Below are 16,910 nucleotides of genomic sequence, written 5' to 3' on the forward strand. Positions count from 1 at the left end.
TATTGTTGCGTGGCAAGATTCGATCGGACGGGTGTAATTTTAAGAGTGTAAGGGTAATATAAAAAAAAAATGCCAGTGGCTTAGCTCGGCTATGCCAGGATATACGTAGCGAAAGCTAAGACATAGCATGGTTAGCCTTTGTTAATCTTTATTGCAAGTACAGGTTAGTCTGGTTGTTTAGCTACGTTGCGAAGTTTAGCCAGTCGTTCGGTGCGCTGTTCCGTCTGTTTCCTGGGCGATTCGTTTCCTCTTCATCTCGTTCCGATGTCGATTCCAGGCCTTCTGCTTATCAGAATTGTCGCCGTCCACACTGTCGCCTCAACTGCGGTTGCGGCGCACGCAAGCTCTCCTTTTCAATCCTCCAACATGTTATCAGGCACGCGACGCAGCTGGCGAAGCGAGCGGAGGCGAACGCAACGACGAGGAACGCGGTGTGAGGTCATACCAAACGGCGGCGGCGGTAAGCCGCTGCGAAGCGGCGGAACACCTGTGGCTCGGTGCTACTAGTGGCGCATGCGCATAGTAGCGACTAGGGAGTGAGCGAGAGAAATATCCGCGGCGAGGCGCGCGTTGTGACGTCATGTGCCTTCTCGGAGCACCGCCACGGCGAAATCGCAAGTTCGCGGCCAGTAAAGCTTTCGCTGTACAAATTACGAATGGAGAGATCCTTCCTAGAACAACAGAGGCGACGACAGCTCCGTGAACAGCTACAACATAGGCCGAAGGAAGATGTGCTGCCTGCAGGCTTGTCTCATGCATGTCAAATGCTACTCGTGCACAAAGCCCGCACCAGTATTGCGCTTACGTAGGATGTACTTGCATGCTGGCATGTAACCAAGGCAAGAAGATTCCTTCCGGGCAACATGACGGAAAAACTACCATCCATACAAACAAACAAGCTGCTCGGCGTGCAAAACGGCAGCTGCACCAATCATCCTGCACTTTCTATGCATGGGACCGCCCAAAGTACGCAGCCCTCCAATAAAAGCATCGGGTGGTCTTCGAGGAGTGGATCCGACCCTCTGCAGAGGCTAACAGTGCCCTGCGAGTGCTGTTTGCCTTTGCTGCGGAATCGAGAATTCTCTGCTTGGTGTAACCATGCAGGGAAGCATTCCTTGGTGGCTGGCCTTGTCCCCCCGAATTCCCCAACTCCAACACCCTTAATGGTACCAAGGGATAACTGCATAACTTGGTCACTGCATCAGGCGCCCTTCTGGACATTTGCGTTAAAAGTGAGGGAAGTTCACTGCGAAATTAGTGACTTTATGTGAATTGTAAATTTTTTTACAATAAGAAGAGGTTCATAATACATAAAAGTGATGAGAGAAGAGCTAGCTGACGACTGCGAACAGGAGGGGAACACCGCCTGCCAGCTCTACGGGAACAAGAATTGTGAGTGAACAGGAGAAAGACTGAGACGGTGGGGCACAGCGAGTGCAGGAGAATAGAAAATGGGGCGGTAAGCAACACAACAAAAGGCATGCATGTGCATTGTATACTCATAGGGCAGAACTTAATGGTGCACAAAGTGGCACAAAAGAGAGCTGAATGTTATTAGGCCATAATCGGGAGTCTAAATGTGTCGGTTTCAATAACCATAGAAGGACTCTTGTGTGCTTGACTACATTTGGTTGCAATCGCCAGCCCGAAATATGTCGTCCATTATAGCACATGGCAAGCACAGTGAATGGTAGTATCTGCAAAGTACAGCGCAATAGGAGGTCAAGAAATGCCACACGACACACTCGTAGAAAAACCCGTAATGTTGAAACTTTTATTTACAAGAGAGGCCTCCCGTCATAGCTGTAGAATAAACAGGACAGAGGCACCAGTGTCACCGTGCGCCACAAAGTCGCGAGGAAAGCCCAACGTTCTGCAGAAGCGCGCGCTCAAGGCAGTACTTATACAAGGCTGGGCAGCTTGCTTTGGGGGTCAAATGCAAGGTAAGAGCTTGTTCATTGCCATCCAGCATCCCCACTCTAAATGCCACTTCCACAAGAGCCAACAATGCGGCATCGAGCAGAGGACTACCGTGAAATTGCACAACTCCGCAAACTTGTAGCGGCGACCACTTTCTCTGCAACGTCATTTCTCAAGAAGTTCTTGCATGCACGCATATTCACACACAATAATTGTGTACTACGTTGTAAACACGTAATGCCATCAAAAAGTCGGGACATTTTTTTTAAGAACCCTGCATAGACCACAATTTTTCTTTTAAAGAAATGTTCCATTTCGTCCTAAGAACTGTACAAGAGAAAAAAAAGAGAAAAGGTTGGAAGCCTCTAAATAGGCATTGTCGATGCAGTCCGAAACAGAAATAGGACAACACGAACAAGCCAAGCAAGCAAGTGAAAGTTTGTACGTGTCTACGCTTTCCAAGACTTGGGACGGGCAAGGGCAATGCATAGCTTTGTCATCCATTTCCTCTGGAGAAGAGTCAAAACCGATGCAGAGAACATGCAAAAAGGCACCAGAGTGCTGCGCGTACACAACCACATTGCCATTCTCTGTTAATAGCTGCACAGAATTAAAAAAGCCTACAAACAAACAAGAGCTTGCCTGGAACCACAAGGAAACACGTCAATATGCATTCGAACGGTAAAAAAAATTTGTACCACACCTTGTTGTTGCACGTTATACAGTAAGACACACAATGAAACAGAGCCAAAACAATTAATAAAGGAATTAAGGTACTAACATTACACTGAAATGCGATAGCCTACTCATACACGTCAATTTGCTCTACGCTCACTGAAGCGCTCGACTAACACAAAGCAGTAACCGAGGGCTCAATCTGCCCTTATTATACAAGTGTAGTAGTCAAGGTAGGACCTATTACTTTGATAACCGTTAATAAAAACACTGACACAAAAAGCAAAAATGCAGAGGAAGGGGGGGGGGGGGGCGTGATAGTAAACTGTTTTACACTTTCAGAAGCACAGGTATGACTTACGGCGAAAACTGCACAAATAAAACAATCTCAGTAAGGAATGAAATGAGGCATCGAAGTGTTAATGTGCTTACAGTCCTGTCTCTTGAAAGAAAAGAAGAGGAGAAAAGGAATGAAGAAAAGCCATCAAGTTCTTAACAAAAAGGCACATGGAAGTTAGCAGGGCAAGGCAGCTTTAATGTATAGTGCTCGCGGAGTGAAATGCGTCAACTTCTGGCTACCTAATGCGGATACTTTCACTTGTAGTGTCTGCAGTTTGTGAGACATTGGGCCGATTGACTCGTACGCTTAATTCAGTCTGCATTACCTATGGCATCCAGATTTGAAGCGAGATAACATGGGTGCTCCCTCTAGTAATTAGTACTCCATATTAGCAAACGTTTCCCTGTTGTGCTTTGTTCCATGGCATTGTACGTCGCCGCACGCCCAGATTTCAGAAACAAAGCAGCAGATGCATTGAAACAGGGAATTCATTGCTACGCAAATTGCCAGATGCAGCATCAAGCTCGTGCAGTAGTTTGAACTGTGTATTGAACACTTTAACAGAAATGTGCAGTTTGTTGCTGTACCAACATGGCAAGGAAACTCCCTACTATCACTACGACACCGCACAAACTGAAAATCTGACACTTTTCCACTAAAGAAACCCCTCCCCCCTCAAAAAAAAAGGAAATAAACAGATGCAGCTATCGACACAAAGTACCTCAGTTAATGTTGCTGCAGCTTTTAAAGACCATGAGGTCATATCTTCAGAACTATACATCCTTTTACAATCTGGTAATGTTTGTGTATAGCGTTGAAAAAACAACTGGCCCCTCAACAGGTAACAATCAATGCAATGCGCCCTTAATTTCAGCCAGATTCATGCAGCAATGACAGAGTGAGCGACAGCTTGACCATGGAGTGTGTTAATCTGAAACTTGCTTTCGATCAACGATTGAATTATGAATTCTTCAATCTGGAGCAAAAAAAAAAGCGTACTCCAAGTTGATCAGCAAAAAATTTTTAAATTGATTAGCAAGTAAATAACATCACCAAGCATAAGCTGCAGTAGCCTCCCCATTTTACCAACCCACATAATGCAAGTAAATTCCTTCACGAAGTTCATCATAGTCAAATTTCATATAATTCAAGGTCATAGGCCCTTCAGAAGTGTCGACGTATTACCAGTGCCTGCAACCTGCTCTTTGAGATACCCCATTTATGCCTCAACACCGAATGCCAGCACTGCTGGTTGGCTCCACTACTTGTTGCAGCAATAAACAATAGGCATTCCAATACACATCAATTACCATCACCTATTACTATCCCGCTGAGGCATAGGAGGGAGGTACAAGGCTACTAGTGATAGCTGGTGGGGCACTTGTTGAACTAGCTCTCACGGTAATACGAAATCGTTATCTACTTATAATGGTTAGGTACAGTCCTTCACAATAACTTCAACCATACTTCACTACCCTCCACCAGGAGGCACAGCAGCATACTTCGGTAGGACATGTCAAAAGATGGTGCAGTTCCTAACTGCACTGCTCACTGATGCAGCAACACTGTAAACAACAACGCGTGCTCGTTGGGTCACAACCCTTCGACGACAACACCAGTCACAACTGGCCAACAAACAAGGCACGCAAAAACAACGGCACATACTGGATGCAACCCGCAGTTAGTACCCTGCAACCCTATCCCATGTTTTCTGGCCACCTCAAAGTGCAACAGGACAGCGGCGTAACTCAACAAGATAAAAGAAAGTGCTTCTTAGTGTCTTTTTGGCAACATCACCTACAGCGAAAAACGAAAACCCACACTCAACCACCTACAACTAACAGATAGTTAGGTCACACACACAAAACTTACAACTGTCCTCAAGTGACCAAAAGACCACTAGCAGACATGCATGCAATCACACACCCACACATAATCAGTCATGTGATGATGCAACAGGAAAAGCACAACCATGATAAGGGATAAAAGACAAAAAGTCTGAAGTCCTCTGGAAGCACTGTTTCATTTGGCATAGTGTCCTCACGTCACGAACGTGAGAAAATTTTTGTAACCAAGTTCACTGACATGGCCACGGAGAGAGGAACAAGAGTTTGATGCATAAATAGAAAAAGAACACCACAGTCCGTAGTCAGTCTGTCAGTTTACAGGTCAGTTCGAAGCAGAGAACTTCTCAGGCCATCAGTTCCTGCTTCTAAAATAATTCCATTGAAATACTAAAACAGCACGTCCTCAACACTCAAACAAGTTGAATTAAAAGAATAAAAGCATAGATGCCATAGCATTTGAATATTAGGCTAATTATTTACCTGTTTCGCACTAAGGTAGCATAAATTTACCAAAATTTTCAATAGCTATTTATAAATAGTGGCCATTTGAAATCTCCAAATATTTAATTTTATAGTAAAATAAGTATGCTTATTCGAGCTTACATGAAGAAAGCACTTTTCAAGGCCGCTCAGAATGTCCACCACTAACCCAACGTGATCAGAAAGGCATTACCATTCCTGCAACCGCTTCTTCAAATATTAACTATACTTTCTGGAGGCATTGTTGTTGTAAAAGAGGCATAGGTATTATCCCGAGAGTTTGCAAGTTACTCCGTCACGATAACTTGCAGTCGTCTAACCAAGGATATTTCCTCCTCTGGCTGCGCGCCAACTTATCACGTCGTTTTGTTTCGCCAGCTAGAATTGCCATGTTTGCATAGCTAAAGCAACACGTTTTTCTTACATTTTACACACAGAAAAATAACCTGCCTTTCACGTATTAACGAAATCTTCTTATTTAAACACATCCCCGTTATTTGTCAAACAATATTTTGAGCATTACTGCTAGACTGCCTATAATAACTCTGGCTACTCAAACAGCTGCAGCTGCAATTGTTCTCGGCAGCATACCTAGGAGGAGGCTCAGGAGAAAGAACAAAGTCAGCTAAAATATGGTACTGCTACACTTTATCGGTTTTCATCCTCTCGACAGAACAGGCTCAATCATTAGTGCGAGAGGAAATGTCAGTCGGACAACTCTTTGCCAAATTTCACGCATGAAACGGTATGGGCAAACGAAGAGCCGTCCAAGAGCAGAAGCCGTCAAAAATCTACAATGTTAACAGTGATGTGTCTACAGTGTTAACAGGTATATGGTGTCAACCCCCTGCCTCTCGGTTTTGCCTTCCTTTTTTTGGCTAACCAACCTTCTGCTTATGGTAAGTCTAATTACCATTCCAGTCTTTCCACTTACCAAACCTGGCTAACCTTGATAATATTCCCCTCTCCTGTCTTTTCCATAGAGTTTCCAATAAAGTAAATTACAGGGAATCCTGGCACTAGTCTTTATGGAAAACCTGTAAGCACTGCAGTTTGGCCGGCAGGAGAATGATGGTCGGTACACGTGGATTTGCCAAAACTTCATCTTTCAGGCCTCGAACAGCTTGGCAACTTTGCAAATTCTTTGTTTTTAGGAAAACATTGCGCTATAAATGCAACAATAAGCAATGATAATTAGTCTTATTGCCTTCCGCATATATAATACTAAGGTTACGTAAGAATTCAGGCCAATAAAGCTCAGTAAACAGAGCCACTAGAATGGTTTTCTGCTGAAAGCACGAGGATCCAGACAAATCCCAGTACAACCACAATTCGCGTGGAAGATGACCTATTGCAACGCCAATTCCCTTTAGTTAGTCAAGAGGAAACTCTACACTCCCTCACAACGCAGCAGGCACATGTACGACAGAATGCACAAAAAAATTGTAACAGGCTTCACAAGTGCTGAAGCAGTGGCAACTGTGATGGCGGTAGCTTGAAGTGAGCTGGGCGGTACTAGGAGCCAAGTTGTTGAAAAACTTTCCCTCCCGTCTCGACGCACACACACGCGAGCACACATAAAACACACCCGCTGAGCACTGCGAGAAAAATGAAGTTTCACCTTCTCAGTGAAGCAGACAGGGTATCAATCATTCGTCAAATGCACAGTCCAATCATATTTTAAAGAAAAAGCAGCTTCACTCAGAGAAGAGCTGTCGGTGGGAGATGGTTAAGCGTTCGATGTCTTGAGGGGGTGGTGGGGGGTCGCTATTTTGCCCAGTTTGTAAAACATCACAATTATAGCAGAAAAAAAAATCATTTTTTTAACACACACACCAATAATGGGAGGCTTAGTCTTCCTTCTTCAAACAAATTGCCGCTTCTAACACTGGACGTCACGCAGCAGCACAGACGGCATTCGTTCTTTGCACCGGCTTCCCCAGCGCGTAAGCTGGTTGCTTTTCGACGACACTAACAACAAAATCACGGCGCACACCAGGCCGCTTACAAAATTAGGGGAGGCACACAGCTTTTTTTTTCATTCACAACATGTAAGCGACCCTGGTTGTGTCCACTAGAAGGTCAGGGGTGAACACACAGCCGGTGTAGTGGAACCTCGCACAATAATGGCACCATAATGACGACGATGACCATCACAAGTCAGCACCAAAGAGAGCACAGTGAAACCGTTGGATTGTCACGCATTTCACATGGATTTGGCAGCAGCAGCGGTATGACTTGCACAAACAAGGTTGCATGACGCTCTTGAGATCTCGCACGACGTTGTCAGAGGCACGAGGGACCGAGACGATGCGACAACAGTGGCGGCCATCTTTGTTCAGTCAATCGGCTCGACCATGGCGAAGATCTTGCCCTCCCAGAGCGGCAGGACTTCGTTGTCGTCCGAAATCTCCTCGGACACCACGTCGGTTCCGAACTCCTGGCAGGAACGCCGGAAGAAGTACCTGCAGAAGTGAAGGAGGAACAATAGCCATAAAACGTTGCACTCATGAACCTGCAACTGTGACACCTTGTACAGCACAGCTTCTTAAGGGGGGATGAGGGGATCGGAACTAACTTTTTCATTTTTTATCTTAGAGTGATGAAATTTGGCATACAGGTTCGAAATAGCATCAAACAGACAGCTGCAAAGTTTCACAATCATATCTTCAGTAGTTTTTATTTTATCATTATTTATATATTGCTCACATGTTGCTTGCTCGTGGAAAGCCTAGCGTGACAGCAAAATGGGTTATGGGTCTGTAAATGTTTTTAATAGTTACTAAGAAGTATAGTCTAAGTCAAGATTCTCTTAATTTCTTTTTAAATTTCTCTGCTCTTCTTCTAAACGATATAGTATGCACCTTCTCTTTATGTTTAGAATGTATCATGCTCCAATTATTGTGTAATAAAAAAATGGTGAGCCTAAATGGTAAATCTGAGACTGTCTTGACATAAGGCACACTTCACCAATTGCAGCAAAACAAACAGGATTAAAATCCGTGCTCCCATTGCCGTGCTATGCTTTCCACGAGCGAGGTGATAAGCTCAAAACAAACTTTTGAGAAAACAAGCCTCAAAGTTCCATACTGGCACACACTGTCTAGAATGCTCCTGCATTGTAGAATTTGGTGTCCTTGGCAGCAGGTGACTTCTTAGCCCTCTGTCCTTTCAGGAGATGGACTTTGTGTGCCTTCTTCATTCGCTGGGAGTCTTTCTCGACAGCCCGCTGAAGAGAGAGGGCACCAGGGCGCAGGCCCAATGTTGTGCACAGGTCTGAATAAGCTTTCAGACTGCCCGAGTTGTACTTTGAAATTGCCTCGTGCACTGCTGTTTCCACAGCAAACAGTGAGGCATGCTGGTCTTTTGATACTAGTGACCATATCACTGAATGGAGACTCTCAGCCGCGTTTTGAGTTTTGCCTCCTCTGCACCGGGCCAGCAACTGAGGGTCTGAGAGGCGCTGGTACACGGGCAGGAGTGCTTCAGCAACTTTAGCTGAAAGCTTGTACTTGTGAGCTGGTGCTGGCTGCCCTTCTGCCTCAGCTGACCGGTGGTTGCACCAGCTAAGGGGGCCAGGGGGACACAGCTCATGATGGGGCTCATCATCTGTTGATGTGATGTGGTAGTACGTTGCCATTACTGCCCTTTGCATTTCCTCGACTTCCGAGTGGTTCCGCAGAGCAAGGCCATAGTAGTTTGTCAGTTTTTTGATGAGCTGCTATGTCAGGCCCCCCTTTCCACCTAGTGGCTCTCCTTTCTTTGCCTTGGCCACCAAAGAGCGAAGTGCAGCCCCCATTCGTTTTTTAACATGATTTATGCAGTCCTCTTTAGATAGCTGCACAAAACCATAAACTTCTTCATCACATAGAGTGCGAAACATGCGGCTGTCCCCGTCACAAACTATGTTTGTGTAACGTAGATCATTTCTGCTCAAGGAGCGCCTGAAGAGCTGTAGTGCAGCCTCAACCTCCATTCTTCCAGAATTCACATCAGTGTTTTTCTGGCACTGGTGTTGCTGCTTCCATTCAGCATAGTTGGGGTCACTTTCTGCTGGCTGTCGGCTGCACCCAAGGCAGAAGTTGGACAGAACTATGCAGTCCAACACAAGCCCTGTATGGAAATCAATTATACAGCCTACGCCGGTATGGGAGCTGTGGCCGCGTGTCAACCATGTGCCATCATACACTACTCTAATGTTCTTTGAAAATGTTGTCTCCATTTCAGTGTACACCTTTTTCACTGCCTCTACAGCATCTGTGAAGATGTTGTGTGCAGCTGCCGCTGCGGCAGGCTTGAAAGTCTTTTTGAGGTGCCCATCATATGTTTTGTGGTGTAACCCACGATGCGAGACATTCATGGTGGCCCAGAAGTCATTAAGAGCAGTTGGTCCTTTCCCAATGCTCTTTATTGCTTGCATAGCTCTGATGTTGACCTCGAAAGCTCTAGAGCCGCTCTTCCTTTGTGAGGACCACTCAGACTGTAGGGTACTACCACAGGAAATGCATGAAAGTACCATCTTCACAGCTAGTCCCAGTTCAGTCTCGCGGTGCACTGCTAGGCCGGGCTGCTGACAAGTTGGGCAAAGCGGGGAACCAATCAGCGAGTTCAAAGCAGCAACTTGAACAAGCATAAACTCCTCTTCTGGAGGTGCGGGAATGGCATTTTCCTGTGAGCCAGTCAGCCCGAACTTGCGCTCCGTTGCTGAAACCGCGCGAAGCGATTCGCGAACTCTCGACGCTTGCAGTTCTGCAGTTTCCGCGGACACAAATCGTGTTTCCAGGTGAGCTTGAATAGTGCGACGTTCACTGGGCGAACAGTCAACACTGCGATGAGCGGCAAGGTCGGCCGCCGGCGCATCCGCGGCAGCGAGCGTGCGCCCGCGTTGCAGCTCCGTCGAAGCGCCGGAACTCGTCGATGGCATGGGACTGCCTTCACTGGCGGTTGTTGGCTGCGGAGACATCTCGGCGTTGAACGACACACCGCGGAAGCGCGTCTCCGATGCTCTGCAGTCGGGCGGCGATGACCGCTGCAAGCTCACTCCGTAATCTGTGCTGGACGAACTTGCGACGGGACGCTCGCGTACGGCGAGACTCACTGGCATGTCGATCGTCACCGGTGAAGTAACACTGCGCCCGCGCTTCGACGGCAAAAGATCATGGTTCGTCTCACTATCGCTGGCTGGTGCTCGACTCGGCGCAAGATCCCGCAGCACGTTGGGCGAGAGATCGCACAGCACGTTGGGCGCGTACTCCGCCGATTCTGAACGGACGCTCGGCTCGGCCGAACCACCTGCTGACAATCGCCGCTTCTTCCTTGCTGTGACGGGCTTGCGTTTCCGCTTCCCGTAGGCATGCTTCGTCCGGTACTTCTTTTCGAACGTGCGCGGATCCATTGCACGTGGCCGACGTCCTCGAAACACAAGAGAAGGAAAGTCCAGAAAGGCTTCCCAGCAGCGGACAAAAGCAGACGCTCCTTGCGCTCCTTGCCTCGGCCGCCATTATGGCGCGGCGTCGACCAATGAGGAGGCGCCTTACAACGAGCCGCGGCGCAGAGCCAATCGGGGCGCGGCAGCCATTGGCTGCTCCGTGCTGCCACTCTCCTGTTTTTCTTTTTTTGTGCGCTTGCTGGCTGGCAGGGAAGGAAGGGAAGGGCTGGGACAAAGAGTCAAAGAGTCGGGCTTTCCAACGATACCAAAATGGCGGCGCTCCGTGGCGGGAAAGCCGAGCAGTCGCGCGTTGAACTTCGCGGCTTTTTCGCGATTTCGGGCGGCTTTGTGGACGCCGGCACCGACAAATATATTTATTTTAAGTGCTTAGAGTTTGTTTTTCGGTGAAATATTTCAGTACAAGATAGAAATGATGCTGTAGATTCTGAAAAGCGTACTTTTCAAAAATCGATTTTTTTCGCGAAAATCGCGATCTGATCCCCGCTTCCCCCCTTAATGAGAAGTCTGGCATTGCTGTCAATGGGTACCTTAACTACCGAGTTCCCGTAACGTTCGCAACCTGCTAGTCAGTAGTAAGAACCAACTTGGAAAGTGATTACCGTATTTACTTGTGCAACGCCCTCACTTTTTTTTTTTTTTTCAGATTCCTTTCCTTTTCACGGGGTGTGGGCCTTACGCGAGGCTGACCTATGGTTGCCCACCGAAGCCTGAACTGTGCTCAATGCTATGCAGAATAATGCGACCACTGGTGGCCGAACAGGAACGTTCTTTAAGCTATTGTCCTCGTGTGTACCACTGCCCTTGTGATTTGATGGTCTCGCTGAATTCATTGGCTCCCTCTCGAAGCTTGTTGTCATCAGTGCTGTCTGTCCATTACTGCATTGAGATTCCTGTTCCCCCTTAAAAGCTAAATAACTATCCTACAAACTGGCACACCAAGCGTTTTAGGCGCAATTTTCTTTTCACAGCGATGCAGAAAAAGCGCAATGCAGCTGAACAACAAGCCGTAGCATAGCCGATGGCACTTTGGATCTGTGGCAAATGATCTGGCGATGATAATGCCGAGTCGGCAGGACAGTAACTAGTGCCACCTAGTAGTGGCTTGCAGAAAGTAACCAGCATGCAACCTGGCCTCCGAGACTGGAACAGGGCACGACGCACCTCATCTTGTATGCCATACCTGCGGGTACACACATGACACACTTTTTCAAATTTTCGCGCTCCCAAGTGGGGGTACAAACTGCACACAAGTAAATAAGGTATGTCCCTGTGCTTTCTTTGGGTCTGAGAAGGTTAAGCTGCACCATCATGAAAATGCCGAGACACGCGAGTGATTTGGCTTGCTTCAAATGCGGCTTGGCCTAAAACTTGGTCACAAAACAAATAAAGACAAGTGTCTGTAGAAAGGAGCTGCCCAAATGTCGCACAAGATTGGGCTGGCCTCCCTGAATACAGCTGCTGCTGCCATTCCCCACCATGTTTTCCTTCTACAATGCAGTGAAATAGCATGTGACAATTGGCTGTGGTACGCAACAATTGGGCACATGTTACGAGGGAATGAATGGGCAAACACGATTTGCTGCTGCACTGTCATACCCACCAGCAGGTGTCTTCAACTGTAACGCGACCGTCACCTACTCTGGCCGACCGATCGCCGACAACCCAGACCAAATGTCACCGACTTTCATGGCCCGACTCCCGTGCTCACGTCTTCTGGTCACAGTCACTTGCTCACCTGTAGTTTCCCTTCTTGCTGATGAGAGACTTGAACTGGCGAAGCGTGATGTCTCGGCCGGCGAGCTTTGTGCGGTAGGGCACCGTCTCCCCGGAGTAGCAGTAGCCGATCACAGTCATCTCGGTGGAGGGCGAGGATGGGGCCTGGACCTGCACAGGGGCAGGGCACAACCCACCACCTGGAGCTGCCTGGGGACCGGCCCCAGCGACAAGTCCTTGCTGCCCGCCTGGTGGAGGCCCACGCGCCATTGTCTTTGGCCACTTTCTGCGAGAAAAAAAAAAGAAGTGGTATGCAGCAAACAGCAAGACCTGCTGTGAACGCGAAGTGCCAGCTTTTTCTGTCACAAATTATGACTGAACGTTCTTAAAGCTTCAAGTTCCGCATAAAATACAAGTGAGATACAATCCAATTGCGCCCCACGTGCCGTATGCTTTCGTTTCAAGTGAAATAGGGCAAGGGTGAATGGAGAAGGATGGTGGCTTGACGAGCACAGTCTTCTCGTGGGACCAATGGAAAAGGGGGAAGGTAGTGTGCTCGTAGCAACGCGAAGCACAGGCAGAGGGGGGAGACAGACACACTTACCCGACATAATGGGTGCGCATTGTGAGGAACATGGTCAAAAAGCCAAAAGAGCAGGGCTTGACAAAGGCCCATGTTCCCTCTGTTAATGGGGGTGGGGGAGCAGTTGTTAACGGGAGGGGCAGGAGGGGGGGGGGGGGGGGCAGGTTATCACCGTCTCCTTTTCTAGCGTGGCCGAGTGCATACGCAGCCCACATGGTTTGTATGCAAGGTACAGTGAAATCTCGATATAACAAACTTCAGGGAACCACGGTGAAGTGTTTGTTGTTCTGCAAGATTATTATAGCGAAAGCCCCAAAATTTAACACTCCGCCCATCAGCCCATAAGTTGTCGCCATATGAGCTATTCACGAAAACATCGCAGCTGGCTCCCGGCACACGCTATTGCTATTTTCCGTAGATTCTGCTGGCATGCGCCGCCGAAGCACTAATAAGAGTGACACGAGCAAAACAGATGCTGACGCCGAGAAAACTACCAACAAAAAGGTAGCTCCATGGCACCTCCAAAGCGCAATGTTTCTTGCTTTTTGTTTGTTTTTCACATTCCTTGCCATGGACATCGCAGCTGTCTCACTCGTGGCGGCCATCTGAACTATGTCAAAGCTCAAGCACACATAAACAACGCCATATAAAGTGCATAGTGCAACCGTTTGGCATCCCCGCAAGTATGGAAGTTACATTCCATCGTGCGCATAACTAGTACAGCCGCAGAAAGAAGGGTGGAAGAAGAAACAGACGTGCCTCTGTTGCTAGGCAACAATTTTCTTGGCGGAGTATTCCCTTGCAAAACCTGATGCGCCATTGCCTCTGCTCACTTGCATACTATTTTTCTAGGGCACAGTCTCAGGTTTTTTGAACCCACGCGCCGCGACGTCTGCTCTCTGTTCCTTGTCGTCTGCTAGCCTACTGTTTCGGCTGCCGTGAAGGATACATGAAAATCTAAGAATCCCCAGATTTCAGAATATTAGTTCGTAGTACTGAGGCATTAACATCACAGGGAAACTGAATAACAATCATTGTTCTGAAAAGTTCAGTATTCTGAAGTTTGTAGTATAGTAAAACCTCGTTAAACCGTACCCGCTTAAACAGTAGTTTCGGTTTAAAAGTAGTAAAGAAAATTCCCCGACTCAGCAGCCATTGAACATAATGTATTTAGTATCCGCATAAACCGTACCAGCTTATTGCGTACGCATCGGTTAAAACGTAGCGTTTCCACTTTTCGTCGCGCAAACACGGCGGTGCGTCGTCTCCACTGGGCGGTCCGGCAGAACAACAAGCCTCAGAGATCGGTACAACGGCCTCAAAGCGCCCTGTGCGTTTGCACGTGAAGCCGCATCAACATCAACATCATTTCGACGCCGTGCCAGAGAGCGAGAGAGCGTCTATGCAATGCCTCCTTTACTAGATGCCAGCCGCGTTGTCCGTAAACTCGGTTCCTGGCCCTCTCCCTTTTCTCTCCTCCGCGAAAAGGCAACGAGCGCCACTTGTGGCGGACGTCTGCAACCTAGATCACGTGCTGCGGCCTCTGAGATAACCATGGCGTTTGTTGCCATCTCGAAGGCCCGCGATAACGCTCGCTAACAGACGCCCGCGCATATAAAGCGCCGGCGGAGCATTCAGCCGCCGCTGCCACATCCGCCGGAAGTTGAAAAGGCAACGAGCGCCGCCTCACGGAATTTATGCTGAACTAACCAACTAAGGGAACCGCCGCCGCAATGGGAAAGCGAGCAACGCGGCTGGCATCTAGTAAAGGAGGCATTGGTCTATGAGAGCGTTATGGCGTCGTGCAAGCGAGGACTCGCGTCATGCCGAAGCTCGGATAAAAAAGACGCCGGGTGCTCAGCATAGAAGAAAAATTAGACATCGTCCGTGCTATCGAACGTGACATGAAGAAGTCGGCACTGGCCCGCGACATTGATCTGCTGTTGACTACAGTGTGTGGCATTTGGAATGCGAAGTTGCTCGGCAGCGCTGCTGCGACCGCAAAGAGATGTCGGCTACGAGTTTCGACTTTTCGCCATCGTTGCCTCTGTTGTTGCCGAAGTGTCGACTAGCGACAGTGATGAGGACGACACGGAAAGCGACAGCACGGGCGATTCAGGCCCGACAGTGGCAGAAGCTGCGCGTTACGTCAGCCTCCGAACTCCGGCACCCGGCAATGAAAAAGGCGCCCCGGAACTTATGCAGCACTAGTGCGCGCGTGCACGGAGAATACGTAACGCCAACGAGGAATCTGCCGTGCGAGTGTTTGCCGAGAGGAGGGGCTGGCTGAGAAGCTGGCACGCAGCTTGAGTAAGTTTGAGGCTGCTGTAGTCGTGCTAGGCCGCCGCGGCATCAAACGAAAATAACACTTATGTCGCGCGAAGTGAATAAATACTGCATGTTTTTTCCCCTTTCATCGCGCTCTCTCTGAGTTCCGTTTTCTACAGGTAAGTGGGCGATCTCATGCTATTTCGGTTAAACAGTACTACCGTTTAGTACGTACTTTTTCCGAGCTCCGGCCGACTACGGTTTAACGAGGTTTCACTGTACTGAAATATTTGTACATTTAAACCATAAAATTCAGCAGGAGATTTCTGAAAAGTTCATTAATCTGAAAAGTTAGTCAATGTGTTCATGGTAACGAGGCTTGACTGTAATCTGCCATGTGTGTAAAATGCAGGCATGCCAAAATAGCGAGGCATCATGTGTGCTGTCTTCCCATGCATTATTTAGTACTGGAGGTTGCAGGATCTTGAGTTTTGCAGATGCATTGAAGCGAGAGGCAGACAGAGCATTCCCTCCCCAGCTGCCGGCGCTCTTCATGATAGCGTCGTCCCACTTTAAGCGACACAATCAGTAGCAGGGGTAGAGCAGATGCAAAAGTACGGTTGGCTTCACTTCATACTACCGATGTGAAGATATTGTCAATATGGCATGAAACCGTGTCTTTTGTAGCAGACTCAATTTGAATAAAATAATTTTTCTTTTTCATTCAAATGTGCTTTTCCGACTGCCCGATAATTAAGAAAATATTGCGGCCCCTTCCCTGAAAGAAAAGTCCATCGGCGACCGTTCTTATTCGCATAAAAGTCAAATTTCTATATAACAAAGCAAATTGCCTATTTTACCAACTTCTGTTATATCGAGGTTTAAGCGCATTTAAGTATACATCATTAAAATTCTCCCATGTCAGAATTCAAACACAGAATCTCCAGCACAGAAGCCCAATATTGAAACCATTACGCCAGGGACGCATGCATTGACAAGCGACACTGAACGTCATTAAGAATGGCTCCCAGGCAAGCTAGGCCATCGGGACACTTGGCATGTTTCGATCTGGCAACCTCGACTGGCGAAATGGCTGTAATCAGCAGCGATTATGCATGTTTGCAGTCTTATTGCCTTCTGCATCTAAAGAAGCACAGAATGCTTTGGAGTTTAGGCCAATGAAGGTAGATAAAGTTCAATAAACAAAGCCACAAGAACGTTTGAAGTGACACGCACGAAGCAGACAAATCCACGTACCAACGACGATTCCCATGGTGTCTGAAAAATTCACCACCAGACTTCCCTCTAGTAATTACTGCAGGAAACTATGCGTAAAAGGGACAGGCTGTCAACCTAATGCCAGAAACAACGCCGTTTAGAACATATTTTAGAGTGGTCAATTTTGCTGCTGCTTGAACGCAACGCGAGGGTCAACTTCAAGCAACAAAAAAGTGCGAAAAAGAACCACATTATATCATCGAGTAAACACGGTCATTGGAGAATGACTATTCGAAGTTGCGAATTGTTTTCAATCAAATGCTATAACAGATAGCTCAGCGATGAGTTCAGGTCTGATATCAATATAACAAATTACATTCACACACCAAGTTTCATCAAATTACAGTCAACGACTGA

The 16,910-nt window shown here is 47.6% G+C and overlaps 1 protein-coding gene across 3 annotated transcripts in view; it reads right to left on the reverse strand.

Annotated features, from left to right (window-relative positions):
• Nucleotides 1–1,748: 1,748 nt before the first annotated feature.
• Axn (protein axin) overlaps nt 1,749–16,910 on the reverse strand; it is a 49,976-nt gene continuing 34,814 nt past the window's right edge. For all 3 annotated transcript variants that reach the window (XM_050176776.3, XM_055069669.2, XM_055069668.2), the window contains exons 11-12: nt 12,447–12,710; nt 1,749–7,727 (exon numbers count right to left, since the gene is read on the reverse strand). In XM_050176776.3, coding sequence (XP_050032733.1) covers nt 7,601–7,727; nt 12,447–12,710 — 391 coding nt within the window. In that variant the 3' untranslated portion in view covers nt 1,749–7,600. The remainder of the gene's footprint in view (nt 7,728–12,446; nt 12,711–16,910) is intronic.

Source organism: Dermacentor andersoni, chromosome 8 (assembly GCF_023375885.2).
Source record: "Dermacentor andersoni chromosome 8, qqDerAnde1_hic_scaffold, whole genome shotgun sequence".
In the NCBI taxonomy this organism is placed as follows: Eukaryota; Metazoa; Arthropoda; class Arachnida; order Ixodida; family Ixodidae; genus Dermacentor; species Dermacentor andersoni.